Source organism: Sebastes fasciatus, chromosome 3, assembly GCF_043250625.1.
Source record: "Sebastes fasciatus isolate fSebFas1 chromosome 3, fSebFas1.pri, whole genome shotgun sequence".
NCBI lineage: Eukaryota > Metazoa > Chordata > Actinopteri > Perciformes > Sebastidae > Sebastes > Sebastes fasciatus.
In genome coordinates, this window is record NC_133797.1 from 15,128,748 (window position 1) to 15,146,323 (window position 17,576).

At 41.9% G+C, this 17,576-nt stretch overlaps 1 protein-coding gene across 2 annotated transcripts in view; it reads left to right on the plus strand.

Annotated features, from left to right (window-relative positions):
• Window positions 1-421: 421 nt before the first annotated feature.
• The window catches only part of mxi1 (max interactor 1, dimerization protein), a 36,741-nt gene continuing 19,586 nt past the window's right edge, over window positions 422-17,576 (plus strand). Inside the window, exons 1-3 of one of the 2 annotated variants that reach the window (XM_074629194.1) lie at window positions 422-794; window positions 4,262-4,364; window positions 9,939-9,968. In XM_074629194.1, the coding sequence (XP_074485295.1) occupies window positions 563-794; window positions 4,262-4,364; window positions 9,939-9,968 (365 nt within the window). In that variant the 5' untranslated portion in view covers window positions 422-562. Of the gene's footprint in view, window positions 795-3,621; window positions 4,028-4,261; window positions 4,365-9,938; window positions 9,969-17,576 lie in introns of those variants that run through there. The other variant, XM_074629195.1, reaches the window with a different exon arrangement.

Here is a 17,576-nt window from a genome sequence, read left to right on the forward strand (position 1 = left end):
GGTGTAGTTTTGTTTAAAGCCTAACGTTAGCTTTTTACTTTTGACGATTGCATTTATACGCTTCAAAAATCATAGCAGTGGTGGTCATTTGTGGAGATTATGTTACGGAAACGGAGGGAACGTGTATGTATCATAAACGTTTGCCACAGAGTTTATTTTAGGCAATAATCCAAAACCCTCAACGGAAAAATCCCATTGACTTTTTGTCGAGGGAACCCCTGAGGGAACCCAGTGCGATGCTAACTTCCTGGTTGGCCTAAAAAAATACGTCATCCCTGGAGCACTCTATCCTGTAAAGATATAACGTGAAACACGTCGTGCACAGGGACCGTGCAGCCTGCTCAGCCAGAGGGAGGGCTCTGGTGTTCCCAGCAGCAGCATCTACTGACATTGGCCACTGCTCCACATTAAACACCCCGCATTCATAAAAAACAGAAAAAAAAGAGGAACCATCTGACAAGAGCAGCATCCACTGGTAGCTGCCTCACTGTTTATAGCGCTCAGCACGTCGCACACAACCGAAGCCAACCAAAACTAAAAGAGGGGAAAGAAAAAGAAAGAAATGGCCCAAAGTGAGATGCAGAGAGGAAGTTTGAAGAGCGAGGAGTTCTTCTTCGACTCCGAGGCGTCTCTCTTGGATCAGCAAGATTTCGAGATGTCTAGTAGTTGCCCTTTCAATGACGTCTTCAACTCCAAAGACTCTCACATGGAGCAGATCAACACTTTTCTGAAAAACGTACAAGTTTTGCTGGAAGCTGCGAGGTTTCTGGAGAGCACCGAGAGGAAGGATGGAAGTGAGTTTTTTTTTAATGTGCTGCTGTGTTTGATCCTTTATGTCATTTTGCCTGTGAATTTCAGGAAAACAAGACTTCATTGTCAATAGACTCAGACAACAAAGGGCTGAGTTCATTCAACTAAAAGCACCACTGCCTGCTATCAGCACAGTCTGCACCAGACTAATATGAGTGATATAAATATTGCAATTATAGATTATAGGAGAGAATTAACATATATGCTTTCATTGTTTTCTGGACTATTTGTGTATCTGCATGTCCAATGCATCGCTTTGCACCTGCACAACTCTCAACCCAGGAATCTGTAATTTCCCTTTATACAGCATCTAGATAAAGCATTATATGACATAACGATTGTGTGTGTGTGGGTGTGCATGTTGCCTACCACTCCGATATGATAAATATCTGACCACATTGCAGCGAACCTCCAACTCAGTTTAGGATGATGTCATTGTGCCCCCGCAGACTCGGATCGAAAAAAACTTTATAGATAAAACGGAAAGGACACAACTGAATGGTGAATCGATGCATGATACTGTATATAAAACATAGAAATGTCTTTAATTTTTTGTTTATAACTTATAACTCGATTTATCGCAATTTGGCCTCTCAAATTGCAAATACATCCTGACCTATAGGCTTATATTTAATGGCATATATCATTTGTAATACATACAATATTAAAAACGACTTTTTTATTCTTAATAATGTCCGCTTTTCCTTTTTAATGTCATGATTTAAATAAAAAATAAGCTGTTTTCCATCGCTTTCTTATGCTGATGTACGTTGCAGAAAAGACCTTTTTTTGTAATATAGCTTATTATAATGTATAACGTGGGTATTTTGCAGCTGCACTCAGCTCCTCTCACGATTGTTTGCTTCCTGCTATTTGTGGGCGTTGCCGCACTGGTTTCCACATGGCGCAAAGCTCCTCTGTGATTGGTCAGATGCGAGCTCAACCCTCGACGCCTGTCAAAGCCGTCCACCAATCAGACGCCCGGTCGGTGGCGACGTCATGTGTTGCTGGGCCTGGCTTCAGCCGGCAAGTACACGCCTATGGTCCCGGTGCATTATGGGATTTGTAGGGGGTTTTTTTTGCAGAGAGAGGAGCTTGGGAAGAATGAATGAGAGGAATAAACAATACACAATTTTTAGTCAATAACAACCGCTTCAAACGATCCAGTAATGATTGATGGCCTAAATTATTTATTTATTTTTGCAAAATTTTGACCTATGAACAAAATTGTCATACCTATTACAGGCATGTGATCTAGAATACTGGTGGGCATTTCATTATTTCTTTATAATTTTATTTCAACATTTTCTTCATTGTCATTAGTAGCAGCAATAACCTCAATTAAACTTTGCAATGATAATAATAATCAACACATTAACTTGAAATAATGCATGTTGACCTTTGTAGATAGATAGATAGATAGATAGATAGATAGATAGTAACTTTATTGATCAAGAGGGGAATTCAAGTTTCCAGCATCACAGTCCCATCGTGCAAAACATGTTAGTAAAAAGGCAGTAAAAAAGTAAGTAGTGCAAAGTACAAAGTACAAAAAAATATACCAGATATAAAAATACAAGGAGGCACAAGGTGTACTGTAGCACTGTCCCACAGATGTATTTACTCATTAAAACTGACTTGCCATAGCTATATAGTTAAATCATAAAGTAATAACTGACGCTGTTTTACCTGATAAGTCGCAGGGGAAATGCGTGCTAAATTGTGAAAATAATGAACATTGACTTTAAGAACTTTAAACATGCACTATCTGCAACCATCTTGGACTCAAACCAATGGCACACTTTACACTAACTTTACACTATACATCCTATACACCACTTTATAGACTGCACATATGCACATATTATATTTATTTGTTGTACATACTACATTTCTTTATTGACGGACAGCACATACTATGTTCACCCATTCACTCTGTATCTTTTATATCTCTATTATTGTTTTTATAATTTGTATATGCCTTTACCTCTCCTGTGTTTCAAGATTCACTTTATTGTCATTTCACTGAGTATTTACATACACAGAAGGAAACAAAATATTGTTTCTCCCAGCTCCCGTCAGTGCATTAAGAAGGATAGAATAAATAAGTATTAAAATGAACATACCTGAAAATAACAATAAAAGAATAAAATAAGTAAATGTTTCAGACACAATTTCATACAATTTGCAGTCATACACCCAATTTGCAGTCGTTTAGCAGCAGAGAAAAGTGCATTTATGTCCATAGTAAAGTACTTTTTGCATTACTGTTCCAAAAATTGTCTTTGACATGTGACTAGCTTTAAAAACTGTTTCTGTGTTAATGTGTTTCACTTTGTGTGCTGATGTTTGCTGATGTTGCTGCTTTGACACCTGAATTTCCCTCCGGGGATTAATAAAGGTTCATCTTATCTTATCTTAACATTGTGTATGTATGACAGTAGTTTTATAAATGCACCTAAAGACTGTTGACACAAATTATTGGCTTGCAATTTCTCCATGTGGATAACTGAGACCAGTTCATGCAACCAGTTTCTGAAGCACGGTGGAGTTAGTGTCTTCCAGTCTATGCCCATCAATAGAGCTGTTTGAATATGTAAAGGGAGAGTTGAGGAGTCCTCTGAGGATCCAAAAAGAGCCACGTTTCTGTTAGGAGAGAGAGTCCTTTGGTAAACCGCAGAAAAATAGAAAATAATGAACATTGTGTATGTATGACAGTAGTTTATAAATGCAACCTAAAGACTCGGTTTCCCAGAATGCACCGCGTATCGACCGGCCTCTCTCCTCCGCGAGGTGCCCGCCTCTCAGCTGTGTGCAGCTATAGGTAAACAAACAGGAGAGTAGAGGAAACGAGCAGCAGCGGGCACTTTGCTGGCTCTGGGCTCCCTCTGAGGAATTTTATATTGTTTATATGTTTGTACAAATTTAATAACGTGTTTCCTAGAAACTTTTAATACTTTGATACACTGGTTTTGACATTTTCTAACAACGAGAGCCTGGTCAAGGATTGTCTGCAGCTTGGAAACACTGGATTTCACCCATCTCTTCTCTCGACAAAAGGCTGCTGATGAGCCAGCGAAGATAACAACACGACGTTTTTATTAAGTATCACTCAGTGTAGTAATAACCGAGCCTCAGGAGAGAATGACGGCTGTTCAGCTAATCAATATCCAGCGGTTATTGGAAGCTGCGGAATATCTCGAAAGGAGAGAAAGAGGTGATTATGTACTATGAATGTGTGTGAAGCTGAGAGATCTATCAACAAACAGCGTCAACGTCTGACTGCTTTTTGAAATAACGGCTGTTTTACCGTTAAATAGGAAGTGTTGTCATCCCAACCGTTACCTAGCTACCTGTATGTGCACGTCAACCATGAATGGTATGTTGTTGTAAAGGGTCGAGAAAAGGTGTCCATAGCTGACTGTTAACCCACACGTTTGTCTTCCAACAGAGTGTGAACATGGATATGCTTCGACGTTTCCATCGAGTCAGGACACAAACTACCAGAGGCAAAGGAAATTCCGAAATAAGAAGTTCAGCAGTAACCACAATAGGTAAGAAACATGCCCTCCTTTTAATGGCGTGAATTCTGGGCACTGTTAACGCTGCATATATATATATAAGATAATATAAGATAATATAAGATAAGATAGGAAATTCTTGTGCCAGAGATTGCTCAAAAATACAACAAAATTACAAGTTCAAATGTATAAAATAAAAAAAAGTACTATTTCTAGCACCAGTGCCTAAAAGAATAACAATTTAAGTAAGATACATTTAGTAAAATTAGTAAATAAGATAAGTAAAATAAAAAAAGGTAACAAACAGAAAAATAAGTAATATTGCACATGTTGGACATTAATATTGCACACAATGAACAGTGATATTGCACATGAGAATGTAAAAAGTAGTATTGCACATGATATTGATGTTATATTTGTACTCAGTGTCCGCTGTTTCTATATGCAGCGTTAACAGTGCCCAGAATTCACGCCATGAAATGCTTCTACTGATGGATAATTTAAACAGTCTTTTTACATGTTTACGTGTTGCAGACAGCATGCGATTATACTGGCTGCCAACGCTTTTATAGCCACGTTTTGGTAAACAAGCGAGCTGTCAACCACAGGGTGAATACAGTGCTGGCAGCATTTGCACGGTCCAGAACTATCTTTTAGTAAAAAAAAAAAAAACTTTGCATGGATGTTTCTCAAACTTGTAGAGACGTGTTTAATACATAGTGCACCATATGACCGCTGTTGTGCTGGCTTGGGGGGGAGGGGGTAGCACCAATGGCTCTGCTAGCTTTTCATCAGCTGATTGTCAAAGGGACTGCAGTGGCTGAGGTTAGGGATCGTGGTGAAAGTGACGGCTTTAAAACGAAAAAAAACGTCTTTTGTAATGTTGTGCATTCCTTTCACACCTGGTTAAATAAACCCACTGGCTTTTACTTTATTTTAAATTTAGTTGTATTTTGTTTTGGTGGTAGTCATGCTCATTTTTTCCTTTACCAAATGTATTATACACTGTGGGAGAGAGGGATAGTTTTGCCTTGCACCCTAAAGGGGAAAAACTGCTATTTATGGCCTTGTTGTTTGCAGACTTCCAAAGGTGAATATGTGGAGCCTTTTTTCCAGGACTAATGGTGTTTAGGGTAATCTGTAATTTGCTGTTACACCTTTTTTATATACAACTATGTCCTATAAAGAAAAGCATGTTGGCGCCATTCATGTTTTCCTCCATTTGTATGCATCATCAAGCTGTTGATGTGTGCTCTGGAGCATATGTTTAATAGTCTATTATATTGCGTTGCTGGATCTAACACTGTCTAATAATCACATCATCAGCTGCTCGAGCCCTTGTCAAACACAATGCTCTCACTGATGACAGAAACTTGCATTTAGTAGTAGGAGAAGCAGGCGAGAATCTCCAAGGGTAAGACCCACTGGTATTGTGTTTTTTTCTTGGTGCTAGGCTGCTTACAATAATCTATCCATTGACATTCATACATCAAACGCAAGCCCCACTCTCTCTCTCTTTCTCTGAGCCTTTTAATATTAATGTAAGAGCGGGCCACAAACAGGAACTGCGCATTACTCATCATGAGCGCAGAACGCTGCCTAGTTCTGCATGGCAACAGTCATGATCAGATATAGGTCTGAGGCCGCTTTCATAAAGCTTCCAAAGAGTTGCTCCTAATAGGGGAATTCTTTACGAGTACACAGAATAATGATGTATTGCAAACAATATCCTCTTCAATGTAAAATGAAATCCTCTCTGAAAACGAATAAGCTTTTCACGAAGCATCTTGGCCCTTAATATAGCTTCTAAGGTGAACAACTCTTTAGGAGTAGGAGGAGGGTGCACTTTTAGAAAGATTTTCATAAGCATGAGAGAAAATAGCACAGAGAAGAGAAATCTTCTCCCAATGCCCTGCAACACAAAGTTTTTCATAAAAGGCTGTTGAGGAATGATGTTTGGTCTTCCTCTCTACAGAGACACGTTCACAACTCACTCTGTGAGGTAACACCATTTAGTATTTAACACCATTTCTCAGCCTCGTGTTGTGATGCAGTTTATTTCATTCCCACTGGAATTGCACACCTTGCAAACCAACAAAACAGCATCATTTGTATATCCCTAGGGCTGTGCGGGTCACTGATGGGGCGCATGTTTGCGTCATTAGTGGTCTACTTTATCCAACAGCACTATTTATGGCCTGCTGACATAGGATGAGGAGGAATGTTGCTAATTAGTTAAAGTTGTGAACCATTTTCACCACCTCACAATGTCCTATTACAATTTCCACAGAAGCCAGAGGTCTGAACAAAACACCTACAACTCACATCTACATCATTTTCTATGTGTGCATTCTGAATGACAAAAAGAGATGATTGACCAATAATGGCGTCTAAATGAGATCATACATCTCAGTCATATAAATGTTCATGTTCATTCTTCATTTATAATCACTTTGAGGAAATGAAGTTTGAACTGACTTCTTTGAAATATGATAATATAATGATTGGATTAACCGCAATCGTACATTTTCTTTAAAGCCAGTTTGCTGTCTGGTACTAGCCTGCTCCAGCTGTACAGTAGCTACAGTATATACCTTCTCAGTAGCGTGTTGAGGCTTAAAGCGATGGGCTTATCTGACTCTGTCCTCTCTTGCCTACCGTTTATAGCAGGGTTGCTTTATCTCATTGACCCACTCCGTGTGTGCATATACGTACATGCACACACACACATATGCGTGCGTGCCTGCAGAAGGAAGTATGCTGCCGTTGTGTGTGGCCTTGAGCCAGTTTATAATCTGTATTGCATTGTTGTTGAGCTCCAGACGCAGAGATATCTGATTCAGGCGACAGGGAAAGCGGTTTGTGATGATAAAAGCCAATGGGAAAGCAAGCTGCCGTAGATTGATCTGCCTGAATGAGAGGCCATACTACGATGTTGTGTGTGTGTGTGTGTGTGTGTGTGTGTGTGTGTGTGTGTGTGTGTGTGTGTGTGTGTGTGTGTGTGTGTGTGTGTGTGTGTGTGTGTGTGTGTGTGTGTGTGTGTGTGTGTGTGTGTGTGTGTGTGTGTGTGTGTGTGTGTGTGTCTGTGTGTGTGTGTGTGTGTTTGTGTTTGTGTTTGTTTGTTGCTTGGACCAGGGCTGACCAAAGGCCTCTCTCATTTTTGGAGTAACAGATAGTTGAAGTGACACAGCATTGCCAAAAGCAACAAAACCACCCAGTGGGGTCGGAGACTCATCGTTGAAGTGTTGCTCAAGCGCTCGTTAATACATTTTGTTGACGAAAAACGGGCATGGCCATTTTCAAAGGGGTCCCTTGACCTCTGACCTCAAGATATGTGAAGGTAAATGGGTTCTGTCGGTACCCACGAGTCTCCCCTTTACAGACATGACCACTTTATGATAATCACATGCAGTTTGGGGCAAGTCATAGTCAAGTCAGCACACTGACACACTGACAGCTGTTGTTGCTTGTTGGGCTGCAGTTTGCCATGTTAAGATTTGAGTATATTTTGTATGCTAAATGCAGTACCTGTGAGGGTTTCTGGACAATGTTTGTCTTTGTTTTGTGTTGTTAATTGATTTCCATAAAGCAATTGTATGTATGTACTCCCATGTTGATAAGAGTATTAAATACTTGACAAATCTCCCTTTAAGGTACATTTTGAACAGATCAAAAACGTGTGATTAATTTGTGATTAATTGCAATTAACTATGGACAATCATGCAATTAAATATTTTAATCGATAGACAGCCCTAGGGGAAACGAAAACATATGATTAGTTGATGCTTCACCACGTCTGAAAAAAGTTGAGACCAGCTCAACTTTATTTGTAGCGTGTCACGCAGCGTCAAGTGTCGGGCGTCAGTTTGTAGCCTCATGTCACTGGCTTCCATTGGAAAATTACTTGTAAAATCATCATTCTTAAAGGGACAAAAACCCACATAATTAAACATAATAATAAAACCGTACATAATTACACAATACACAGAGTCACATTGTGGTGAAATACTCAGTTTGGAAGAAATTACAAATCGTGATGAGGGTTTCCAAGCAACACAGACACAGTGCAAGCATGGTGACAGCTGATGACGCCAGTTCTGCACTCCAAAGTATTCATCTTCTGTTAGCAAAACTGTTGCTCTGACTCACAGTTAGAGAAATCAATGGACTCACTGCCATTAGACAATAATTATATATTCATGTAAAAGCCTGCATTGAACACAAGACTGACTGTACATTTTCCCTACAAAGAAATCATTTTGGAACTGTGAGTCCATTTTTGAGATGGCATTCATGAGGGTAGTAGCAGCCGAACAGAAGAGATCAAGCTGCTTTCAGATTTATCATTTTTGTGATTCTCATGTGTGCCTGGTTGGCTGATGCAGAGCACAGTCATGCATGACTACTACAGAGTTGTAGAATATGTAAGTTGAAACCCATCAAAAGAGCATACGTGGGAGCACTTAGGCTCTCACAGGTTTCCAGAAAGTGGTCCAGGCCAAGCTTACATGTGAGCCCTGTGTTTTGCTGTGATGGCAGCCACTCAACCCGGCCATACACACCATGTCATGTTAAATCAAATACACTGCCACAGTTGACTTCACATCCAGTCTTGCATACCCAATTACATGGGATGTAATGTATTAAAATAGAGACATGTGGTGTTTTTTTATTGGTGTAAATAATTCAACTTGAAAAAATAATTTCCTCTGAGGCAGGGCCATTTTTGAACTACAGCCTCGGACCGGTCCCTCTGTCTTATCCCTCTCTACCCCCTTTCTTCCTGCCCCCATTCTTATCTACTGTTTTCTCCGTATTTCCTGCTTCCGTATTAAGAAGATGTCAGTTTTGTCAGCTCAGTATTAAAAGAAAAAATGGACGACAGAGGAAAGCATATTGCAGTATTGATAACCCACAATATAAAGAAGTGCTGTGTACATGACACAGGAGAGGCTGAGTCCATCACCCCCCGCCTAAAACCTGCCCACCCCCCCCTTGAGGCGATCGGGAGTGCAGTTTGTGTGGATGGGAACTTGGCCATTTAAGCATCAGGAGGAGGGCTTGTCTCCCTTCAGTATGTTGCCATACAAAGAGACTCTTAGGAACCAGCTGATTCACTTTACATTATTAACAGAGCACTGAACCCTGACTGCTGCATGCACAGGGTGTGTGCGTATGTGTGTGTGCAGGCTCCCACTTGCCCAGCAGCACATGCACGCACACACACATTCATTCACAGTGTGAACTTTTAGTGGCCGCAGTGTCACACACACACACACACACACACACACACACACAGAGTTGAGCTGTGCATTATTGAGGAAGAGGCTGTCACATTGACGTTCGTTGGTGTAAAGGCTCCAGAGCGCTGAGCCCAGAGTTGGTCTCGTTTGGGATTAATTAATAAATTCATAAATCAGATTTGACAAGGTGATTCACTGTGCCTATCTCGGCCCAAATCAGCTCATATAGTTACTATCTTAATGTTATGCCTTATTTCCACAAACACAGTGCACCGCCTTTTCAGTAGGAACAGATACTGTAGGTCTTAGCTTGTTGAACATGCAAAAGTCTTCATTTGACAACTTCTGTTTTCTGTCTTTGCAGGTCCACACATAATGAGCTGGAGAAGAATAGGTGAGTTGGCATTGCATTTTCAAAACATTTCACCTTTTAAATCATAGAGAACAGCCTGCAGGCACATGCACATCCTGCCCTGACGTGAACACGTCCATCATGTCCTACTTTTAATTGGGCCCCACAACATTTTTGCCCTTCTTCTTCAAGAAAGCACTTCCTCTTCAACAGGTCCTTAAAACCAAAAGTAAGGGGTGACACAGTTGTGTTCAGTTAAAGATATTCCCTCCTCTCATGCACACACTCTTTGCACCTTTTTAGAGTTATGCAACAGTTTGGTTGCCGGGCTAAGGGCTTCGAGTTACAGGGGCAGGCAAGGGTGCGTGCAGGCAGAGCTGGAGCGTAAGTCAAAAGTTCAGTGCTTGTTTTGATGTTTTTTGATTTGTATGCAGCAGTGGCACCAGTGTCAGCCCGATATCCGAACAAAATGTCCTTTCAGTAGCTTTCCAGCTTGATCATAGTTCTATTCAGACTTATATCTCTGCTTCCAAGATAGTATCTCCAGTAGAAGAAGTGTGGGGTGTGCAGGGAGATCTTTGCTTGTGATGGTTTACCACACCGCCTTCTGAAGCGTGCGAACACTGGTTTCTTAGAAGCCCTTATCAGATTGAGTTCACCACCCACATCGGCTGCTCGCTGGTGTTTATGCTCTGTGACTTTGCAGGCCTCAAGAGTCAAGCCGTTAAGGGTTTTCTTCGACACCATAAATAAGAGCGGCTAGACTTAGCAAGATTTATGGTAAATGGAAAAAAAGCTTGCCTTCCATTTCATTATCTCCGAGGGTGTGGGTACAATGAAAGGATGTGGGAGGCTGGATCCATTCAGCGTAATTACATATCACCTCGGCCTGTTTTTCTCACCATTCTCCCTGGCAGCCTCTTCTAAAAGGATGGGAACATTGGATGGAGAGGCGTCCAGCGAGTTAAATATAGACGGAGAGTTGATGTGTCATCTTGGTGCTCATACGCGATGCCGCACAAGGCCAGCCGGTCGGCTGACTGGCCTCGGCAGATTGCAGCACCCGTGCGGGGTTGCATTTTTCCAGTGTTCCACCCACACAAATACATTTAAAAAAAAAAAAAAAAAAGGTGCCGGCTCAGATGTTTGTTCCTACAACACAGTGTGAAGGCTGTTTTTCGTCACTCCTTCCACAATCACGCAGCCAGGCACTTTGTAGTATGTTGCCTGTTCCTATGGCCATTTATGGGCTATAGTCATCTCTGCCAATCAGAGCGGACTAGTGTAAAGCCTGTAGATGGCAGAACAGAAGAGATCACTTCTGGCTTGGTTCAGCACTGAGTAATGGTTACTGCAGAGTTATGAATCATTAGAGAGATAATTAATTGAATTTAAGTGAATTGAAACTCCATGCATAAAAGCCAAATGTAAAAAGAGTGATTTACCCACTCATTTGTGCATTTGATAGCATAAGTTTTGCATCAGCACTCAGCGGTTTTCATTCTTGTTATGTGTACAACATCCATTGAAACTTGCATCCTCTCCCTCCTCCTTTTCCTGGCTCCACCTTGCTGGGTCGTGCCGACTCAGAGACCTGCAGCAGAACAGAGTGGGCCGGGAACAGGTCGTCCTGTACCACACCACTATACCAAATCCAGATACTGACACCTGGGTTTTGTTCCCCCTCTTGTCTTTGCTTTCAGTGAGTGCGGTGTTGTTGCTTGGAAGTTGAACAGCACAAGACTAATTCAAATTTCCATTAGCAATGAAAGAGGGCAAAAAATTGAAATGGTAATCCATCTTTTTAGAAGCACACTTAAAGTCAGAATCGTTTATAATCCCCCCCCCTTTTTTGTCAGCAGTTAATCCAATTCCCTTTAAGCAAATGCTTCACTGTAAGTTATATGTATCGGGCGTCGTTGTTCACCCAAGTGTGTCAGGCTTATACCATGATTCTACAACAACAGCAGCAGCAGCTTTCATTCCAGCAGACTTTCAAGTTGTGTAAATTGGAGGCAGCTCCTTTATGGTCCAGCCTGACTGGGGCCCTTATCAGCCCTGTATATCTGCCGCCAGCGAGACGATTTGCCTTGCATGGCTACCACAGGTCCTGATAACCTCTGTGACGAGTAGAGACGTCGTGACAGCGGAGACCACAGGACGCTGGATAAAAAGGACCGAAACAGGGGGGCTGAAAAGCCACATTCCAGATGCTCACACTGTGCGGCGGGACCAGATAACGTGGTGACTCTGCCGCTTTGATCATGTACCTCCTAACAGCCCTATTTCACTTCCTCATGTCACTACTAAATTACACTGCCTCAGTCATTTTTAACAGTAAAGGGCTTATATGCCCGCACGTTGCAGTTCCACCACTTTGATCTCGAAGCCTTCAGCCTATTAGTCCTTTTTCTTTTAAACATGTTGATAACAAATCCCCCAGATCGGGTTAGTTGTCAGGCGATGCTTGTTTGTTAAAGAGTTTTAGAGTAAAAGATTATTCCATGGCCCAGGGTTTAGTCTGTTGTTATTCAACCTGTTTCTTCTTCCCTTTTGGATGATGACTCTGTTAATGGATGATCAATACAGCAGGATTTTACTTGCTACAGTAAATCCACAGGAACTGTCGCTTATCATTTACCCTCCTCCTCCTCCTCCTCTGCTGCAACCTATTCATTTTAATATTGTTTATCAAGGCCAGGCTTATGATATACACAACAAATTATTTTTCCCCCACCGCCCAGACAGAGGAAGCAATATTAGCTTTTCCGCTTGATTTTATTTTTTTTTTACGAGGGGAGTTGGGCAAACAGTGCGGGTTAAACACCTTTCAGTGTGTGCCTGTGGAATATTAAAAAGGCTCAGTCTTGTCCATTAGAGTTGGGAGCCAGATCGGTTGTCCTTGGGTGACATGTAAGGAGCATCCATGAGGTCTGCCCTCTCTGGGTTTGTTTTGGCTCAGTGGTATGTGAAATGGTAAAAGGAGATAATTACGCCTCTTTTACAATCAACTTTGGATTGGTGTAGATGTTCTCGACTGTCAGTGATTTAATTTTTTGTGTGTGTGTGAGAATATTTCTTTCTCTGGCTGCAAAGTATATGAGCTTGTCAGGACTAGGGATGTCACAAGAACCGATAATTCGGTACCAAGTCGATGCCAAAATTCGGAAAATGTGATGGTACTTTTTCTACAGTACTGCAGGTACCGTAGTACCGTCAGGGCTCGAGACTAACGTCGTCCCAGGAACGATAGAAAATGTGTTTGGGATGCAGTAAACTCACTATTGACGCACTCAGGGGACACTGCCTAGTTTTTCCCTGATATTGCTACATTGCGAACAACAAATCCGTGTTGAAATCTGCAGGAGAGCCAGTTAACATTAGCTGTTAGCAGTCGGTAAGCAGCACGATCCTGCACGGAGCGAACAGCTATTGTTAACGGGAGGTTACATTATGATGCATTCAGGCTCTATTCAGTAAAAATTTAATAAAGTATTGGTCTAAGATAAATTCTAACGTTATCATGATGTGTTCAAATGTAATCTTGTAAAATGTAGTTTTTAGCAATAAACAGCAATCACAGCAATATAAAATAGATAATAGAGAAGGAATTATGACCAGTTTAACTTCCTAACAACAAACAGTAAGCAAACGGTAATAAAGGAGTGGATCTGGAAGTACATGGGATTTATTGTTTTACTTTTGTTTTTTACCGTAGTATTGAATTGGTATCGAGAATCATGGAATTTCAATGGTATTAGTATCAATTACTAAATTTCTGCTATCGTGACGTCCCTAGTCAGGACATTTGGTCAGATTTTAGAACTCTTCTTATTTATCTTAAAACGTCCTATTGAATGTAACCGTTACAACCACAGGCCATGTGATAGGCAGTAGTTTTAGTAACATGTACTCCAGGCAGTAAAACTCACCACTGAATATCATTGAATAGGTGTCACATTTTTCAAATGGTACATAACTCTGTTGGGATTGAAGCCCTTCATGTATTTCCATTCTTTTTAACCAGTGGGCTTTAAACTCAGCACTGTTGTTCCAGCCTTGGGGTTGGATGAGCAGTCAAACATGAATAAAGCCTGGGCTACATTTTCTCTGGCTGTGCTGATGCTCCGTGAAGAAAGCCAAACTGCTTCCCCAGTCTTTCTGTTGTCTGCCCAGTGAGTGCAGCCTATTCTCAGGCTCTGCTGCAGGGCCCAAAACTGGGACCATTTGTTCTGACCAACGTGACGACTTGTAAGCTTTTCTTGGCGCAGAAAAGCAGCTTAAGGGACTTGATCTTTGGTCTGGTGAGCCCAGCTAGAGCACGCACACGTGCTGGGGCAGGCCCCCCACATGCCCCTCTCGTAGGCCACCCGGTGCAAGTCCTTAATAGCCTAGCTTGGCTTCGGCTTATCCTTAGCTAACGACGGTGTCAGAGGACGAGGAAGTAATTGACAGGCTGATGAGATGAGCAGAGGGATAGGTCAAACACACCTGACTAAGGGGAAGCCTTGAGCAGCACGCAAGCCTTATCCACACTCCCACTGTGTCAGCGAGAGCGTTCCTGACCTGTAATTAACACAGTGACACAGGAGCCAGTATCAGGGTGGGACTAATCACCACAAACAGTCAGATGGTGACAAACTTTGTGGCCAGAAGTCTGCTTCCTCTACAACCAGGGTGGCAGGTGCCCAGCTATAATGAGGAGGTCATATTCTGTTCTTAAAGATGGTGAAAGTAAGTTCTTTAAAATGCTTACTTTGCACACCAGGAAAGCATCTACTCACTTCAACCAAGACAAGATAGTTACGTTTTCCTTTGTGCCATGTGGGTGTGTAGCTCTGAGTCGAGGTTGAGGAGGAGAGAATTATCCTGCATTGATTTACCTTTCAGTAGCACCTACCTGCTTGGGTTGCCAGGTTTCTGACACTAGAACGTTTTTGTGGATTGGCACCCTCAGGGTGGCCAGTCACAGACCTTTTTAAGAGAAGCACTTGCCTTCAAGAAAGTGAAAAATCCATCTCCTAAAGAGAAACAGTGTAGATCAAATACAGCAGGTTTTCTAACATCCTAGTAAAGACAAAATGCAAAATGGACATAGAGATAGCGCAATAGAAACAATATGGAAAATATATACAATATATATTTTTACATTGTTTTGATGATATATATCCACATATTGCCCAGCCCTAATTCTATGGAGTATAATCATTGCATCTCATTTATTATCATTTACATTTAACATTTTTTTTGTTTAATTTTCTGTAATTTCATTATCATATGCCATAATTTGAGATTGTTATCAGCTACTGGAGAACTTTGATGCAAGGACTGCAGACCTCAGTATTCCCAATAGTTAGCTGTCAGATGGTAGAAGACAGTGTAAAATTAGAGGTCACCATGGTTTTGCCTCTCATCCTCAGAAGCCATCCCCGCACAGATGTTATGTAGGCAGGTGTAAAGAAGGCCCCGCACAGGGGATTGGATGTCGGCACTTGAAGGCTCTCCCATCACTCCAGCCTTGTCTCGCCCTTCTGACCCTTTGACTCGTGTCATCTTGGCGCCTTGTTGTTTTGCCCTTATCCTGGAAAAGTGCATCTGCACAGCATTCTGTAGAGGGACAGCGTAACCAAACAGAACAAGGCTGGCGGACGCACAGCCTTAGTCAGCAGGCTTAAACCCGGGCTCTCTGGGCTGGTTTTAAATTCAAATGACTGAAATGGGAACATTTTCAGTGTTTTGTTTTTAGGTGTTCAAATGAATCAACTTGAAACGGGGACTGTGTGTTCAGGCTGTACTGCAATATTCTGCTAAGTGTTCAGTTCCTCCCACATAGTGTGCTGTCCAACCTGTTCCATTAACGGCATTGTGTCAGGGTTGTTGATAAGCCCACTTATGGATGAGGCTGCGGTTACATGCTGTTCCTGGAAGAAATGCTGCTGTGCTCCTTCCTCCTTCCTGGAGCAGCATGCCCCGTTAGCAGCCGAGCTAACTTAATCTGTACCTTAAGGAGAGAGGGAGATAGAAAGGGGGGAAATAGGATGCTTGATGGAGAAACGAGACAGACTCAATTAGGCTAAATCTGACTACTATTCTATTTTTAGCCGTACAGCTGGGGAAAATGGGGAAACACCGCTGCCTTCTGACCAATCATAGAGGTTAGATTTTCACCAATGAGAGCTGTGAGATGAAGGAGCAGTGAGAGAAGTCCCCACCCCTGACTCTTGTAACAGCTTTCTCATCATCAGTGCGTATGCTGAATTATTATGGGCCATTTCTGTGAGAACTGACGTCTGACCCCCTGTGGTGCAACCTCTGTGTCAACTGGGTTAAGTGACTTGGCGAGATAAATCAGTGAGTTGAGTGAGAAAGTGAGTGTGTGTGTGTTTGGACACATTAACGTATATTTGCACATTAAAGGTTGATGTAGAATATTTGGATTACACTCCTACCCCTGCCCTCTGATGGAAGTATTAAAATTAAATTGATTAAAACATTTAATCGTGATTAATCTAAAATTAATCCCACATTTTTTATCTGTTCGAAATGTAACTTAAAGGGAGATTTGTCAAGTATTAAATACTGTTATCACGATGGGGGTGGGCAAATATGCTGCTTAATGCAAATGTATGTATATATTTATTATTGGAAATCAATTAACAACACAAATGAATGACACATATTGTCCAGAAACCCTCACAGGTACTGCATTTAGCATAACAAATATGCTGAAATCATAACATGGCAAACTCAAGCCCACCAGGCAACAACAGCTGTCAGTGTGCTTACTTGAATATGACTTGCCCCCAAACTGCATGTGATTATTATTAAAGGGGAGACTCGTGGGTACCCAAAGAACCAATTTCCTTTCAATTATCTTGAGGTCAGAGGTCAAGGTACCCCTTTGAAAATGGCCATGCCAGTTTTTCCTTGCCAAAATTTAGTGTAAGTTTGGAGCGTTATTTAGCCTCCTTCTTGACAAGCTAGTATAACATGGTTGGTACCAATGGATTCCTTAGGTTTTTCTAGTTTCACATGATGCCAGCATCATCACTCTGAGCCCGCTACAACCTCCGAAAGATCGATTGTGTTAATGCGTTAAAGAAATTAGTTGCGTTTCACACAACACATCCGTAACACATCCACAGCTGTAAAGAAGATGTGGTCTGACAAGGCGACCCCCCCCCTCCCACACACATCCAGCCACTCCCCCTCCCTGCCCCCAGAGCCAACATCTGGCTGGATCTCCATGGCTTTACGCCAGGCTCATTTTAGGAGCCGGGCCATATTGGAGTTTTAATCCCAATCCTCTGCCCTCTCCCCTCGAGCCACACAGGGCTAAAGGGCAAAGAGAGGGTTGTGGGTGGGTCAGTGGCGTTGGGCGGCATTGTGCGGAGTGGGATTCAGGAAGAGAGTCCAGTCACATGATTCGTATGTGTGTGTTTTAAAGGGATTAGGGACGTTTGTGTATTGATTACATTTCACTTTTAGGTGGTTCTTGTACAGTGCACATAAAGGCATGTTCCCTCAATCTTTTCCCCCCTCTGTCCCACAAACTCCATCCCCCTCCCGCCCCTCTCTGGCTCTGTTTCTATGGCCATCTCTTTCGTTAACTCCATCTCTTTGTCTCTCGCCTTTTTTCTTTTCTCCATT